A 17636-nucleotide genomic window follows, 5' to 3' on the forward strand; every position below is an offset into this window, starting at 1 on the left:
CCTGATCAAGCAACACCTTAACGTTTAACATTCTCATCATTGTTTTCACATTCGTTGATGGCCTTATCTGAGTTTCTGTAATCTCCAGCTCCACAGCTCTGAGGTTTCTGTGCATCTCTAGTTTTGGCCTGTTTTGCATTTCAGTTGTTACATCCTTTTTAGTTCATCTCTTTGTCACTTTATCTTGAATTGCCTCAGTCCCAAGATCTGGAATTCTCTTTTTATACCTTCCCACCTCTCTCCTTTGCTTTCCTTCCTTAAGATACTCCTTAAAACCTTAGTCTTTTAAACCTGATTTGCCAATTTCACCTCCTGTTGGTATGTGGCTTGGTATCATACTTTATAATGCTCATTTGATGTAGTTATAGGAGTTCCAGAATGTTAAATTTACTAATGTTATGTCATTGCCTATCTATTTGTTGTACTCCATCTTCACTGTGTAAAATAAGCAATATTCCGTTCAACAAGCAGAGTAACAATTACATTTTAATATCAACTGGTACCATAAATGCTGACTAGCTTTAATATGCTGTCTGCCTCCACGCATGTTTTTCCTACTTGCTGGTTTTGACATTCAGCTGCCTCAGTTTTGCTGCATGTGTAGATGTTCTAGGTCATAATATATTAGAGGACCCTAAATCAGGGGTGTAATAGTGAAACTCTCATGGCCTGAACTTGATGTTAATCTAGATTTTTGTGCTCAAGCTGAATACTGCAGTTCTGCTGAGTAATTAGAGTGCTAACATTAAACTGAGTCCCATCTGCCCCCTCAGGTGAATGTAAAATATTCCATTATGCAAATTTAGGAACAGGAAATTTATCCATGATTTCTTGATCAATATTTTTGCCTCAGTTTGCCCCTGAGATTGCATGGTCATTATTGAATTGCTGTTTGTGGAAATTTGTTGGCCATGTGTCCTACATTATAATGGTGACTACACTTCAAAATTATCTACTTGGTTGAGAATTGATTTGGAATTAATTGTGATAATGAAAAGTGCTACCTAAATGCAAATCTCCAACTATTCACCTCCCACCCCCACCATCCCTCTTGCATAAGCTGCACCTTCTTAGGTGTATGGTTATGCTTTGCTTTAAAGACCTAAGTTCAAACAATTTCATTGAATGCTCAAAACAACAAAAATATGATCGTGCTATGAATGATAATCTGAAATGAAAATGGAAAATGCTGGAGAAACTTGGCAGGTCTGGCAGCATCTGCAGAGAGGAAGAGTTAACATTTCAAGAACAACATGACTCACTAATCTAACGAAGGATGATATCCGACGTGAAAGTTTAACTCTTATTTCTGTCTCTACAGATGCCATTAAACCATCTGCATTTCTCCAGTATTTTCTGTTTTTAATCCAAAATCAGTTTATTTGCTTTTGAATGTCTAGAACTAAATAATGTTCTCAGATGAAATTGTGAACAATGGTTGTTTGGAATTAAGGCAAGCTGTTCCAATACAGACAAAGCATGGATATCCACCCAACGATGTGGAAAGTTGCCTTGGTATGTCCTAGAGAGAGGAAGTATGAAAAGTACAAACTGGCCAATTACCATTTTCAGTCTGCTGTCAATCAATGATGGAAGATATCATCGACAGTGCTATTACTTGGTCAGTAATAACATGCTCACTTTGCATTCTGCCAGTGTCATACTCCAAATCTTATTGCAGTCTTCGCTCAAATATAAACAGAAGTGCTGAATTCTAGAGTTAAAATAAGAATGGTTGCTTCTGTCAAAGCAATATTTGATCGAGTGTAGGAACAAAGCTCAAGCAAGATTGAGGTCAGGAATTGGCAGGAAAACTCTCTGTTGGGTGATCATACTTAGCACAAAGGGAAATAGTTATAGTTATTGGAGGCCAGCTGTTTCAACCCCAGGACTTTGCAGTACCTCCTTAGGATTGATATTTTCTAACCAGCCTATTTGGAGATGTTAATGAAGCACCTCTCGAGCAAGTGGAACTTAAACCCTGGGTCTCATTGTACAGAGGTAGGGACACTGCACCACAAGAGCTTGGGGTAATGTCCCATGGCCAGACATCTTCAGCTGTTTTTTAATAATCTATCCAATGTAAGGTCAGATGTGACATAATCCACTTAGACTTCCACAGGCTTTTGAAAAGATGCCCCCAGGAAGATTGATAGCGAATGTAAGAACCCATGAGATCCAAGTAAATTTGGCTAATTGGATCCAAAATTGGTTGAATGGCAAGAAGTAGAGGATGAGGGTTTGAAGAATGGTTTTGTGACTGGAAGCCCTTGTGAAACAGTTGATCAGAAAGCTTGCAGATGATACAAAAATCAGTAGCATGAAAATAGTGAGGACGATATCCTTAGATTGCAGGATGATACAAAGAGGCTGGTATGATTAGCTCATGAGTGGCAAATAGAATTCAATCTGGATAAATGTGAGCTGATATCCATGGGCAAGACAAGCAAGGAAAAGGAATACGTGAATGGTAGGGCCTGGGATTGCACCGATTGTCAGACAGATCTCTATGTCATGTCCACTGGACCTGTAAGGTAGTGAGACAGGTAGATAAACTAGTAAGTAAGGCACTTGGGATACTTGGAGTGAGTGAGGACTGCAGATTTTGGAGAAGTCAAAGTTGAAAAGAGTGGCGCAAAAGCACAGCAGGTCAGGCAGCATCTGAGGAGCAGGAAAATCAATGTTTCGGGCATAAACCTTCAGGATCCTTGCCTTTATTAGCTATGCTGAGTTTAAGAGCAGGGAGGTTATGCTGGAACTGGATAAAACGTTGGTTGGTTTACAGATATTGTGTGCAGTTATGGAATTCACATTGTAGGAGGGATGTGATTGGTGCAGAGGATATTATTGAAGAAGTAACAAAGAGGATTGATGAGGGCAGACTGCTAGATGTGATCTATATGGACTTCAGTAAGGCGTTCGACAAGGTCCCCCATGGTTAGCAAGGTTAGATCTCATGGAATACAGGGAGAACTAGCCACTTGGATGCAGAACTAGCTTAAAGGTAGAAGATAGGGTGGTGGCGGAGGCCTGTGACCAGTGGAGTGCCACAAGGATTGCTGCTGGATCCACCACTTTTAATCATTTATATAAATCATCCGAATGTGAGCATAAGAGGTATAGTTAGTAAGTTTGCAGATGACACCAAAATTGGAGGTGTAGTGGACAATGAAGGAGGGGGTACCTCAGATTATAACGGGATCTTGATCAGATGGACCAGTGGGCTGAGAGGTGTTAGATGGAGTTAATTTAAATAAATGTGAGGTGCTGTGTTTTGGGAAAGCACATCTTAGCAGGACTTATACACTTAATGGTAAGGTCCTAGGGAGTGTTGCTGAACAAAGAGACCTTGGAGTGCAGGTTCATAGCTCCTTGAAAGTGGAGTCTCAGGTAGATAGGATAGGATAGTGAAGAAGACGTATGCTTTCCTTTATTGGTCAGAATGTTGAGTACAGGAGTTGGGAGGTCATGCAGTGGCTGTACGGACATTGGTTAGGGTACTGTTGGAACATTGCATGTAATTCTGGTCTCCTTCCTATTGGAGAGATGTTGTGAAAGTTGAAAGGGGTTGTGAAAGTTGAAAGGGTTCATGAAAGATTTGCAAGGCTGTTGCCAGGGTTGGAGGACTTGAGCTATAGGGAGAGGTTGAATAGGCTGGGACTATCTTCCCTGGAGCGTCGGATGCTGAGGGATGACCTTATAGAGGTTTATAAAATTAAGGGGCATGGATAGAATAAATAGACAAAGTCTTTTTCCCTGGGATGGGGGAGTCCAGAACTAGAGGGCATAGGTTTAGGGTGAGAGGGGAAAAATATAAAAGAGACCTAAGGGGCAACTTTTTCATGCAGAGGGTGATGCGTGTATGGAATAAGATGCCAGAGGAAGTGGTGGAGGCAAGTACAATTGCAACATTTAAAATGCATTTGGATGGGTATATGAATAGGAAGGGTTTGGAGGGATATGGGCCAGCTGCTGGCAGGTGGGACTAGATTGAGTTGGGATAGCTGGTTGGTGTGGACAAGTTGGACTAAAGGGTCTGTTTCCGTGCTGTACATCTCAATGACTCTATGACGTTTATCAGGATGTTGGCTGTGTTGGAGAGCATTAGTTACGAATAGAGATTGGATAGACTGGGATTGTTTTCCTTGGAACAGAGGAGATTGAGGGGTTGCAAGATTGAGTTATATAAAATTTTGAACAGTGTAGATAGGAAGCACCTTTTCACCTTGGTGGAGGGATCAGTGACCGGAGGCATACATTCAAGGTGAGGGAATGTGACAACAGTTTTTCTTTTCACCCAGAGGGTCATGGGAATCTGAAACTCTCTGCTTGGTAATATTTAGTAGAAGTAGAAACTCTCATAACATTTAAGAATTACAGAGGAACATCAATTATCCGAATGACACGGTCGGGGGGTGTATTTTGTCAGATAATCAAATGCTGGATAATACGGTTTAGCCAAGCATTGGGACCCTGCGATCTTGCCAGATAATCTGAAATTCCGATAATTGCATGCTGGACAATCGCGATTCCTTTGCATTTAGGTGTCCACTTGTGATGCCAAGGCATACAAGGCTTGCCTTCATTGCTCTTGTACCATTGTGCTTAGGATTTGGGATGTCATGTTGTGGTTGTACAGGATGTCTGAGACCACTTTTGGAGTACTGTGTACAGTTCTGGTCGGCTTGCTATAGGAAGGATGATATTAAATTGGAGAGGGTGCAGAAAAGATTTAAAAGGATTTCATTGAGACTGGAAGGTTTGAGTTATAAGGTGAAGCTGAATTGGCTTGGACCTTTTTCATTGGAGTGGAGAAGGTTGAGGGGTGACCTTATCAAGGTTTATAAAATCATGGGCATAGATAAGCTTGAACAGCAAAAAGTATTTTCCCTCTGATTGGCGAGTTAAAAAGTAGAGCGCATAATTTTAAGGTGAGAGGAGAAAGATTTAATAGCTCGTGTGTGGAATGAACTGCCACAAGAAGTGGTAAATACAGGTACAATTACAAACAGTCAAAAGACATTCGGATAAGTACAGGAAAGGTATAGAGCGACAGGGGGCAATGCAGGCAAGTGGGACTAGTTTAGTTTGGCAAACTTTGTTGGCATGGATGATTTGCCCAAAAAGGTCTGTTTCTGTGCTGTATGACTCACTATCTATGGCGAAGTGCGAGAAAGTGAGATTAGAGTTTGGTGCTTATGACCAGTGCAAAATGGATAGATGAAAGATCTTTTTCTGTGCTGTAGGACTGTGTAACTTTTTTTTCGTGATCGTCAGTGTTCTTTACTACAGGTATTCACAACTCCTGTGATACTGAAGCAGTATTTGTTTGTGTGAGCAAGATGTGGGCAATATTTATACTTGGGCCCTGAAGTGACAAGTAATATTCATGCTAGACAAGTATCAAACTATGACAGTCTTCAGTAAGAGCGAATATAGCCCTCCCCTCTTAATGTTTAACAATACGACAGTTGCTTAACCCAACCCCACATGCGCATGTACACGTACGCATGTGCACACTCTATCAACATCCAGGGAGGAGAGTCACTGTTGGCCAGCAATGTAAATAATGTATCTATAGAACAGTTCAATGGCTGGTCATTTTGCTGCAAATACTCAACTCTTGAAAGTCAAAGCCATCTGCAAATAGTTGAGTATGATGTAGTAGATCCCACTTGACTTGGAAATTGCAGGTTCAGACATAAGCTTGATACCATTCAGGACAAAACAGTCTGCTTGATTCCTGGACTTTGTTCATTTCAGTGCTGTGGTTGCATATGCACCATATGGCAGGGCTTCCCCAAGTAGGGGGAGGGGATTGTTTGCAAAGTTGTGAACTCCAAGGCATAAGTGACCAGCATGGAGCTGTGTTGAATTTATACCAGCTCTGCTCCCTCTCTAACAGTCCCACCTTTCTTATAGCCTTCGTCACCTTTCACTCCTACGCTTCTGTTCTTGTCCCTCCCACCACCCAGCCCCAATACTCCATTCTCATTGACAGACCACAACAATTTTCAACACTTAATTTCTTCTCCTCACTGTGAGCCCATTTTAAGAAACATTGCCATATAGACTGCACCAGTGAAAGAAGGCAACCCGTCACCAGCTTCTCGATTTTGAATAGGAGATAAATGCTGGCCTTGCCAACAATCCACTCTTCGCAAACAAATTTTCTTTGAAATGTAACCTATGAATAGCATTTTGGTGTTCCATACACCTTCCTTTGGGGAGGGATCTGACCTATGCTTAGTACCTTCCCACATCACAGCTTATATTGAATTTGTAATGCCATGGGGATTGAACCATGACACACACTGTAAATTGTGCTAGAAGAACAAGGTCATCAAAATATAAATAGAAGCAAGGGTAGGACATGCGGCCCCTTGAGTCTCCTCTACCATTCTATACAATCTTACTGATTTTCTGCCTCCATTCCACTTTTCTCACTCTCCATTTCTCTTGATTCCTTGAGACCAAAAATCAATCTCACTGCTTTCAATATATTTTGGACCATCCATGAAACTGGAAAAAGGCAGTAATTTTCTAATGCAGTGACTTAATGCAACATTCTGTACATTTCAGTGTTACAATTTTTAGAAATATCACTGTCCACTGCACTGATTACACATGGCCTCATTACAACCTTAGTCCAAGCATGGATATGGACTCAAGGTCCAGAAGTGAGAATGACTGCCTTTGATGTTAAAAGACTGTATTTAGCTGACCATGGCTTTCAGGAACTGAGGTAAATGAGGATCTTAGGGAAAACTGCACTGACTGGAATTATACTTGGTATAAGGTAAGATGGTTGTGATTGTTGGAATGGCTAATTGTCTTGGCTGCAGGAGTTCTTTGTCTTATGGCCTGTCTATTTTAAACAGCTGCATTAATGACTTCTCCAGGTCAGGTGTGTGTTGCTTGCTGCTGATTGTACTTTGCTCAGTCTAGTTCACATTTCCTCCAGAAAATTAAGCAGCCTAAGTCCAATTGCAGAAGGAACAACAGCTGAGTGACTGGTGACATTTGGGTCACAGTGCCAAATAATAAACATCTCCACCTGACAATTGGTGGTATTACTTGTGTCAAATCTCACATTGTCAACATTCTAGGGTCACCAGTGACAAAAAAAAATCAATCCTATAAATGCTGAGACCATTAGATTACATGCAAATTTAGATTTTAGACCAGTGACCTTACATCAGAATTGGGAAACAATTTTCAAGCAAGGCGTGGGTGGGATGTAGACAAAAGGCTGGTGGTAGACAGTGGGCGACAGTTGTGGTTGAAAGACAGAAGAGTTGGTCCTCTACAACTAAAAGAAATGGTGAAATGAATGTATGCTAATGTGTTAGAAAGTAAAACTGGGAGGAAAACCAAAACATGTTAAAAAAATGCAGGTAATATGTCATCAACTATTCTAAAGGTCGTTCTGCTATAACACAACAGTTGTGTTCCTCAGTAAACTCTCAGTATAGAAAATCGTGCTATGGAAAACCATTATAGAAGAATGCTAATAAAAATCACTATACCCATTAAGTAGAAAGTTCGTTATCCAAACAGCGTTCACAATTCGTCAGTCGCATTATAACCAATTTGCTCTGACGAAACACGCGTTATAGCAGAACGACCTGTATCTCCTTTCTCCTCAACATTTGACCTAAACATACTTTCCAGGCAAAGTAGGGATTTGCATGTGTATCCAGTTTAGCTGATTGTATTCACTACTTTAAATGTGGTCGTCTCTACAATGGAGAGATCAAATATAGTTCTCTGTAAATGAGCTAGAGCTTCTGATTGCCTGTCATTTTGTTGTCCTCCTTGCTCTCATATTGACATGTGTCCTTAACCTGCTGTATTTTCCAGTGAAGCACACTGTACGCTTGAGCAACATCTTTTAGACATTTATAGCCTTCTAGACCCAACACTAAATTCAACAATTTCAGACATTAAACTCTATTTTAAATTTTTAATCTCCCTTCCTTTTTCATTTGCATCTTTTTTTACTGTTTCACTTCCAGCTCAAAACAAGCTTGCACTGGACAGATTTTAGTTTCTTTCCTTGCCCTGTAATTACTCCTTGTCCCTGGAAAACCAACTATCATTCAATTAGTTTTTCTTCTGCTCTATTACATAACCTCATTTTTGTCATTATCACACCACCACATGCTCAAAATCTATTTATCTTTAATTTTTCCAGTTTTGGTAAAAGAGCATCAACTTGAAATATTAACTCTTTCCCCATAGTGTCTGACCCGAGTATTTCCAACATTTTTATTTCAGATATCTACCATTCACAGTATTCTGCTTTAAATTAGATCAAAGACTAGATGTGCTGCAGCAAATGACTTGCCATTTAAGCTCCTTTATTTCTGACAAGGCACAAGCTAATTCACTTGTTTGGGTGGTTGCAGCTGCAAAAATACTTCAAAGACCAGTGCTATCAAAGACAAAGCAACGGTCCAATAACCCACTAGGTCCCAAATGCAATGAATTCTGGTTGCAGAATATGCTATGTGCAGTACATCTTGTTACAGGTCCCCAAGATTTCTCTGGCAGCATACACCAAACCTACAACTTTCACTTAGGGTAACAAACAAATGAAAAAATTATTTCCAAGTGGTGATGAGGAGGCAACACATTGTCCTTCCCTAGACAAATGCTGCTGTAATTTTGTTGCTGTTAGGCCAACATGCTGAACTGTCCTACAGTGTTGAGATTATTTCACAACATAGACTGCAGTTGAAGAAGGCAGCTCACCACCAGCATCCTCTGGGCATCTGCATATGGAAGGTATCAGCAATGTCCCTATTCTGCAAATGAGTAATAAAATCATGTAACTTAATGCAAGTATTTATAAAGTGGTCTGTCCAAGATTTTGTTTGAGTTTCAGCTTGAATATCACAAGGTTATAGTGTTCAAATCTATTCAAGTTAATTAGTATGATTATTATAATCGATCATGTTGGCTTGAATTAAACTGGTGAGAATGGCTGCTCTTACTATCATGTCTGAGAGTGCACATTTATAAAAAAAATCTTTTGTGAATGCAGAGGCATTTATTAGAATATAAATATGTGCAGACCTTTTCCTGATGTAAGAGATATTTTGAGAAAGTGATATCTGATAATATTTGAACTGTTCAGATCTGGTTTCAAGACATTTTAGAATATTATTATACTGCCTTGATAATGCTTTAAATCCTAATGTGAATGTAATGTTGTTCCAGAGGACGCAGCAGTGGGAAGGGACCTCCACAGTCTACTGTAAGTACAAAGTTTTGCATATAAATTTTATTAAATTTAATACATTTTTGCTACCTGCTAAGTACGTTTAGCATTTTGAGGCACATCACTAAAAGTTGATTAATTACTTAATATTGAACATTTTTTTGACTCTACTTGTTATGAACACTTCTACTGCCATGCTAGTAACTTAAATAAAAACTTGTCATGCTGAATTAATTCTATTCAGTTTTTTTTGTATTTGTAGAAGCTGTAAATGATTGGAATCCAAAATATGACTTTGCTATGATCTTCAGTGAAGTAGCATTTTGTTGTCTTGTGTGGTGTTATGAAGACAAATCATTGGGCTCAAATTGTTAGCTGTTTCTCTCTCCCAAGACACTGCCAGATCAGAGTGTCTCCAACCCTTTGTTTCAATTTTTTTTGTCTTGTAATTAGTAAACTTGCATTGGTTGCCATGTGCAACAAAAATCTGTCTACCAATATCCAGCAGAGGGTGTTGTTCCTGTGTGAGTATTTTGCCGTTCAGTTTTAGAAAGGAGCTAAGAAATGTACAAGCATTGAAAGCTTTAATAGTTTTCTTCATCAAAGCAAACATCAGGTCCTAAGTCATGTAGCTGCATTTGGCACCTTATTTATTTTGTCTTCAGTTCAGTTTTTAATTTAGCTGAATGTGACAACCAATATAGATTTAGTTAACAATCACAACACCAGGTTATAGTCCAACAGGTTTAATTGGAAGTATACTAGCGTTCGGAGTGTCGCTCCTTCAGGTGGTTGTGGAGGGCACAATTGTCAGACACAGAATTTATAGCAAAAGTTTACATTGTGATGTAACTGAAATTATACATTGAATAATACCTTAATTGTTTGTTGAGGCTTTCATCTGTTAGAATGCTATGATAGTTTCACTTTTAAGTGTAAATCACAAAAACTTTTTTTAAAAAGTTGCACTCTCAGGTTAACTAGACAATAGTTAGCTATTGTCTTCAACATATTGTCTAGCTAATACCCATTGTTACAGTTAACCGGAGAGTGCAACTTTTTTTTAAAAAGTTTTTGTGATTTACACTTAAAAGAAGTGAAACTATCATAGTATTCTAACAGATGAAAGCCTCAACAAACAATTAAGGTATTATTCTTTAGATTACTTTACAGTGCGGAAACAGACCCTGTGGCCCAACAAGTCCACACTGACCTTCTGAAGAGCAACCCTACATTTGCCCCTCCACCTAATGGGCAATTTAGCACAGCCAATTCACCTAACCTGCACATTTTTGGACTGTGGGAGGAAACCGGAGTACCCGGAGGAAACAGACACGGGGAGAATGTGCAAACTCCACACAGAGTTGCCTGAGGCGGGAATTGAACCCGAGTCTCTGGTGCTGTGAGGCAGCAATGCTAACCACTGTGCCACCGTGCTGCCCTACCAATGTATAAAATCACACTGTAAACTTTTGCTATAAATTGTGTCTGACAATTGTGCCCTCCACAACCATCTGATGAAGGAACGGCGCTCCGAAAGCTAGTGTGCTTCCAATTAAACCTGTTGGGCTATAACCTGGTGTTGTGATTTTTAACTTTGTGCACCCCAGTCCAACACCGGCATCTCCAAATCATGACATAATATAGATTTAGATTATGTGTAAAACAACGTGAGCATGTATTGCCAGCAAACGAATTCTGAAATCCTGCCATGAGCTTTCAGCTGAAGTAGGTTGAGCAGTCAAGAGCAATCATGATTTTTCAAGTCTAGTTTGTAGTTCCTCCCCAGCCCCCTCCAATTTTGTGTGATGTCTTTAACAATAGTTGATGAGATCTTTGCAGGCTTGAAAATAACTTTGTTGTTGACCTGTGCAGATGTGTTCAGTCCATTACTGGCTTTTCTCCGGCAGCAATTTTTTCAGGGGAATAGTGCTGTCCATTGTGGTAATGGAAACAACGATTTAGGTGCTAGTTATACTTTATAAAACTCTTTCACTGTACAGAAGTGTAGTTTGCCATAAGTAGTGCTGTAAAATAAATATATCTTCTATGTAAAATTCCCATTATGCTGGCATAACAATACTATTTAATATGTCCACGCATTTAATGTACTTGGTTATGTACTCATCAGTCTCCTGATCTGAAAGTTCCCTTTTTAAAGTACAATGGAAGCTATCCTCAGGATCCCCTCGGCGTAATATGCTAAGATATCTAAGTAATGATGTTGCATGATTAAATAATTTAATTTTAGGCAGCATAACAAGGTAACTAATGAGCTTTAAAACAAATACCGTGAGGTGTTTATTAATTTAAATCATGAAGAGAGAAATACCAGCCAAGGGCAAATACCAGTTTATATATAAGCAATCAAATAATCTATAAAATTAAGTAGAATATTGCTGGATGGAACAGAACAAAAACTAGTTGCTGTCTATTTGTATAAGAAAGCATTTCAATGGCATACTTCTGAAGATCGCATAGAAATTTAGCATTAAATTAAGCAGTTTGCACAAATAGTGCAGACAAAAGGATCAAGGAACCTCTTTCATATTGTGTAGGATTATGAAAGTGTTTCTACAATTAGATGAAGTTACTATGTTTATGGTGGGGTTGCATCCAAAACTTAAAAAACACACATATAAACTAGTCTCTAATAAATTCAGTAGTGAGTCAGAATAATCTTAAAGTGGTTCGAATGGAATTATTTGACCATGGTTGTTATGGTGAATAGCACAGATGCTTTTGACGAGGGATATATTAAGCACATGGAGGAGAGATGAGTAGAAGGCTACCCTTGGAGTTATCAGAGGAGGAGGCTGATGTGAGCATAACTTTGAATACAAACCAGTTGATCTGAATGGTTTGTTTCTGTCTTGCTTATTTTATGTAAAAACTGGTTATGCGGTGAGCAAAAGCACATCAGTCCTATAAAAGTGGAGAGTGAATTTGAGATGCGCTTGTAATGAGGCTGTTTCATGAAATGGCAATCATTTTACCAGATAGCAGTCAGTTGTTGCTTTTCAGACGATTGCAGTATAAAGCTTGTACAGAATCAGCAATTCTACTTGTTTTGTTAACAACATGATTACATATAGAGTCAATTGGGAAATGGAAACAAGACTTTGTTATAGGCTTAGCAACATGATGTGGAAAGAATGCTTCTACTAGTACAGAATGCTAGTATTAAAGCTATTCACTGTCATTTTGGCAGCTATAGGGAAAAGCCACTACTACTTTAGGTGCTGCATGACAGCACTGTTGATGACACCTTCCATCACATTACTGATGATTGCGAGTAGACTGTTGGGGTGGTAATTGGCTGGGTTGGCTTTTTTTGTGCAGGACATATTTGGGAATTTTCCACATTAACTATACAGCTTTAACTATACTGGAATAGCTTGGCTAGGAGAGTGGCAAGATCTGGAAACATCTTCGGTACTGTTGTCGGAATGTTGTCAGAGCCCATAATGCTTCCAGCCAGTTCTTGCTATCGTGTGGAGTGAATTGAATTGGCTGAAGACTGGTGTCTGTAATGCTGGAGGCTACAGGAGGAAGCAGAGATGGATCAGTCAGTCAGTACCATTAGTCCAAGGGATCACTGTGGTTCTGTGGAGAGTGCAGAAGAGGATACTAGGACCAGCACCAGGCTTATATAAAAATGAGGAGAAGCTATCAAACAGGATGACTTGCATGCCAAATCAACAAGTGGTAGATGAAGCCAAGTGATCCCACAACCAATGGATCAGCTCTAAGCTCTGCAGTCCTGCCACATCTAGTCATGAATGGTGGTGGATAATTAAACAACTCCCTGGAGGCGGATACTCCACAATTAGCCCCATCGTCAATGATGGGGGAACCCAATACATGTCAGACTGGTACAAAAAGTGAAGTCACGACTTTGACATGGTATCAAGGGTGAGTTGGAAAGATGGATGCAGAACTGGCTTAGTCATAGGAGATAGAGAGTAGCAGTGGAAGGATGCTTTTCAGAATGGAGGGCTGTGACTAGTGTTCCACAGGGATCAGTGCTGGGACCACAACAGTTTGTGATCTGCATAAATGATTTGAGGATAACGTAGCTGGTCTAATGATTAAGTTTTCAGATGATAGAAACATGTCTTGTGAATAGTGAGGAGAATTGTCAGGGGATACTGCAGGATATAGATGTGTTGGAGGCAATGGCAGAAAAATGGCAAATGGAGTTTAATCTGAACGAGTGTGAGGAGATGCATTTTGGAAGGCTATGTGCAGGTGAGAATTATACAGTGAATGGTCGAACCCTTAGGAGTATTGATATAGAGAGATATCTGGGTGTGCAGGCCCACAGATGACTGAGGGTGGCAGAGCGGGCACATAAGGTAGTAAAAAATACCTGTGGTATGCTTGCCTTCATTGGAAGGGGTACTGACTGTAAGGATAGTCAAGTTATGCTGCAGCTTTATAGAACTTTAGGCCACATTTGGAATATTGTGTACAATTCTGGTCACCACACTACCAGAAGGATGTGGTTGCTTTGGAAAGGGTACAGAAAAGGTTTAGTAGGATGTTGCCTGATATGGGGGATTTTAGCTATGAAGAAAGGTTGGATAGACTGGGTTTGTTTTAACTGGAATGCAGGAGATTATGGAGCCGACCTGATAGAAGTTTAGAAGATTGTGAATATAAGGATAGAGCGGAAAGCCCGAGGCCTTTTCCCAGGCTGGAGGGGTAGGTTACTAAGGGACACAGGGTCTAGGTGCGAGGGAGGGGGGGAGAGTTTATTAGAATTAGAATTAGAATCCCTACAGACCCTTCGGCCCAACAAGTCCACACTGACTCTCCGAAGAGTAACCCACTGAGACCTATTCCCCAATCCTATATTTGGCCTTGACTAATGCACCTAACCTACTCATCCCCATGGGGAATTTAGCATGGCCAGTTGACCTAACCTGCACATCTTTGGACTGTGGGAGGAAGCCCACGCAGACACGGGGTGACTGTGCAAACTCCACATAGACAGTCACCCGAGGCTGGAATCAAACCCAGGTCTCTGGTGCTGTGAGGCAGCAGTGCTGCCCAAAGAGATGTGCGAGGCATGTCCTTCTCACAAAGGATGGTGAGTGTCTGGAACATGCTGCCAGAGGTGGTGGTGGTGGAAACAGTTAGATACAATTCAAGCAGCACCTGGGCAAATACATGAATAGGAATGGAATCGAGGGATGTGGATCCTGTAATTGAAGATAGATTCAATATGGAAGGGGAAAAAGTGTTGAAGCAGGCTTGGAGGGCTGAAGGGCCTGTTTTTGTGTTGTATTGTTGTTCTTTACTACTTTATATGGCAGAGAAGGTTTGTATCCTCAGGATATGTCGCATATATGACCACAAATCTAATTCTTACAAGTCAGAGATGGATACTTGGGTGCTAGAAAGATCTTTCGTTGGACAACTTTCACTTCTAACCATGAAACTGGTGTACACATATAACCCCAACTACTCAGTCAAAGAAAACCTGTGTACATGTAGATTTAATTCTGTAGATTTAATACAGAACTAGATGATGTGCTTCAAATTGAAGGTTAGGTGCAATACCAGATAACTTTTCTCTTTGCTGAATGTTTTGTCAACATTTAATAAGGTTGTTAAGCAACTCATTTATTAGTGAAAATTGATAATTTAGTTAATAGTGGGAGAGACAATTAGCCAATTCCAGATCATGAATACAGGTTGTAAAGTATTCAAACATACTTTGGAAAATTAGATAATTACATCAACAACCTGTCTGTAGAAACTTAGATAAAGTCCATGAAACAGATCAAAGCAGACTGAGTAGTTGGGGTTATATGTGTACACTAGTTTCATGGTTAGAAGTGAAAATTGCCCAATGAAAGATCTTTTTCGCACCCAATTATCCATCTTTGACTCGTAAGGATTAGATTTGTGCTAAGAAGGTACCACAAATTCAGGCTGTGAAGTGTTTTTTGAGCTCAAATGTTCTACTTGGAAAGTGGTTTAAAGGTAGACATGCTTGCTGCATTTTAAATTTTGTTTTCTTATGTGGACATTGTGTTGATTCCAGTTTAAATTTAACTGGAAATGGTATTAACTTGGAGAAAGTTGCCCAGATACTTTAAAGAAGTTCAACTGGATCCCACTTTTGTGTCATAGCTATTAAATCTCTCCTAAAATACAATGGTATGTGGCCCAATCTTTGAAAAAAAAATCAGGCATACTTCATAGTACTACAGACCTATGTAATTAAAAGATATGCATATAAATGTAAGGGCTGACGTAAATCTCAAATTTATCCAGCATTCAATAAACCATTGAGAACTGGGATTAAACCTATTTGATCTGTATTGAGCCCATGGTTCATTGCATGCACAATACTGGAATAACTTTGTTGCCCTTGGGAATGATACTCACTCAAGTTAGAGAACCAGATGCAAAAGAATATCTCGGGTTAATCGGAAGGCGTGTACTTCTGTTGCTTATTGGAAATAGGTACTGACTGGGTATATATATTTCTTTGTGTTACATTTTTTGCATCAAATTAATGCTGATGTACATTGGCAATTTACTGGTAGGCTTTCTGTTAAGTCAAAAAGCTTCATGATATATGAACATATGGACACATTTTGCTCGGGCAATTTATTATATTTAGTTTCAAGTAGGAAAGAAAATTGAAAGCATGTGAAATAGAGAGATCTTTAGGATTACACTGAATTGGTCTGCAAAAGCTGATGAACTGGCAGAATGTTGGTAGAAGAGGAGGGAGAAAAATATGAAAGGCTAATATAGAATCAGAAATTAAGAACTGACAAAGTTGAATAAGTTGGTTGTGGTGAGAAACACAGCTAATTCAGACTTCAGTCCAATATGATTTGTATTCTTTCTGGCTTTTGCTGAGGAATCTATCTTAGATTGTTTAATTATTGAATTGTTGTTGAATGCTCGTGTTAGCTAAAATTGATCTGCCTTTGTATTTTTCAATAAAGGTTTAAACCTGATTTTTATAAGAGTTACTTTGCATTTTGCTGATAGCACAAGTTTCATGAAGAGAAATAGGTTGGGATTGCTTAGGCTCTTAAGCAGTAATAGTCTCCACCCCACCTATTTTATTTTATTTTCTAATTAACCTGTTCAGATGTTATCACACACCTCAAGGACTAGAACTGAGGCCTTTGGCTCAGAGCTAGGGGCACTATCATTGGACCACAAGAACCCCCACCCCACCCCATTGTTTTGATACATTTTGCAGTTTATCATTGCCAGGTAGAATCTGTTGTGTATATATAGACCTCTGTGGTGGAGGTAGTGCCATGTTAATTCAGCACTTGAAATAGATTACTGATTATTGGCAGAATTTCAAATCTTTTTGTTGGTAGAGCTGTAGAATGTTGCAACAGGATCTGCACCCACCACAATTATTGATGCTCCACCTCAGTGTTATAATGGAGGATGAGTTAATAAGTTAAAGTAGCATTGGTCAATGGAAGTTTTTGAAACTGCAAAGTCTAAATTGTTGAGAGCTCGTATCAACACAACAGTTAAGTTTATGAAGTATATTGAATTATCAGATGGAGTACTGTAATTATTTCTCAATAACTACTAATAGATCATCTTCAAATCAACCTGCTCACAGGTGTTATTACACTCCTGTGAAGTATCGGGACTTGGAACCTGGGCCTCCTATTCTGAAGTAGGGAAATGATGACTGCATCACAGGAACCCTCAATAGTCAGCTGGAGCAAGACAGCCTATTGAAAGGGAATGATGCAAAAGTGCCCTACTCGAAGAGGAATACTTAGCTGTTAATGCAGATCATTTAGATAATTTAGTGTCTTCTGACATTGCAGCAGTGTTATAGTGATGAACTAGTAATTATACTTACGTATTTATTCTAAAACAAACATAGCAAATGAACACAGGTGGCAGATAAAACATATTAATATGACAAAGAGTTTTTCAAGTAACACTATTTGGCTTTATTTTCCTCGAATGTTTCCTTGTCACAGTCCCTAGGGTAAATGACCTCTTGTGGTCCAGGTGGTGATTACTTTGAGGATCTCCTCCCAAGTGTCCATAATTGTTTATACGTTCAGACCATGAGTGCATTCATATTAGAGACAAGTTCAATCCAGGCCTCGCTCTTGACTTGTGGACTTCTCAGCACTGAAGGAGGCCACACCATTCACCAAAGATCTGACTATGCTGAATCCCATTTTCTAGCTTTTGGCCCATAGTACTGTATGCTATACAAATGAAAATGGAAAACCATGATACATGATTGGTCAGCAAGCACTCACAATCAGTCTGGTTCTTTAAGACTTCATTCTTTTATTTCTTCATACAGCCAGGTACAGAGCATGCGGAAACACAGGTTGTGCACATCTGTATTCCTCTGAGGAGCTGCACACATGGCTTAAAACAA

At 39.5% G+C, this 17636-nt stretch overlaps 1 protein-coding gene across 6 annotated transcripts in view; it reads left to right on the plus strand.

Moving 5' to 3' along the window:
• The window catches only part of atxn2 (ataxin 2), a 104967-nt gene that overhangs the window by 11687 nt on the left and 75644 nt on the right, over positions 1-17636 (plus strand). For all 6 annotated transcript variants that reach the window (XM_043715670.1, XM_043715671.1, XM_043715672.1 and 3 more), the window contains exon 2: positions 9226-9262. In XM_043715670.1, coding sequence (XP_043571605.1) covers positions 9226-9262 — 37 coding nt within the window. The remainder of the gene's footprint in view (positions 1-9225; positions 9263-17636) is intronic.

The sequence above is a fragment of the Chiloscyllium plagiosum genome, chromosome 25 (assembly GCF_004010195.1).
Source record: "Chiloscyllium plagiosum isolate BGI_BamShark_2017 chromosome 25, ASM401019v2, whole genome shotgun sequence".
NCBI classification, from domain to species: Eukaryota; Metazoa; Chordata; class Chondrichthyes; order Orectolobiformes; family Hemiscylliidae; genus Chiloscyllium; species Chiloscyllium plagiosum.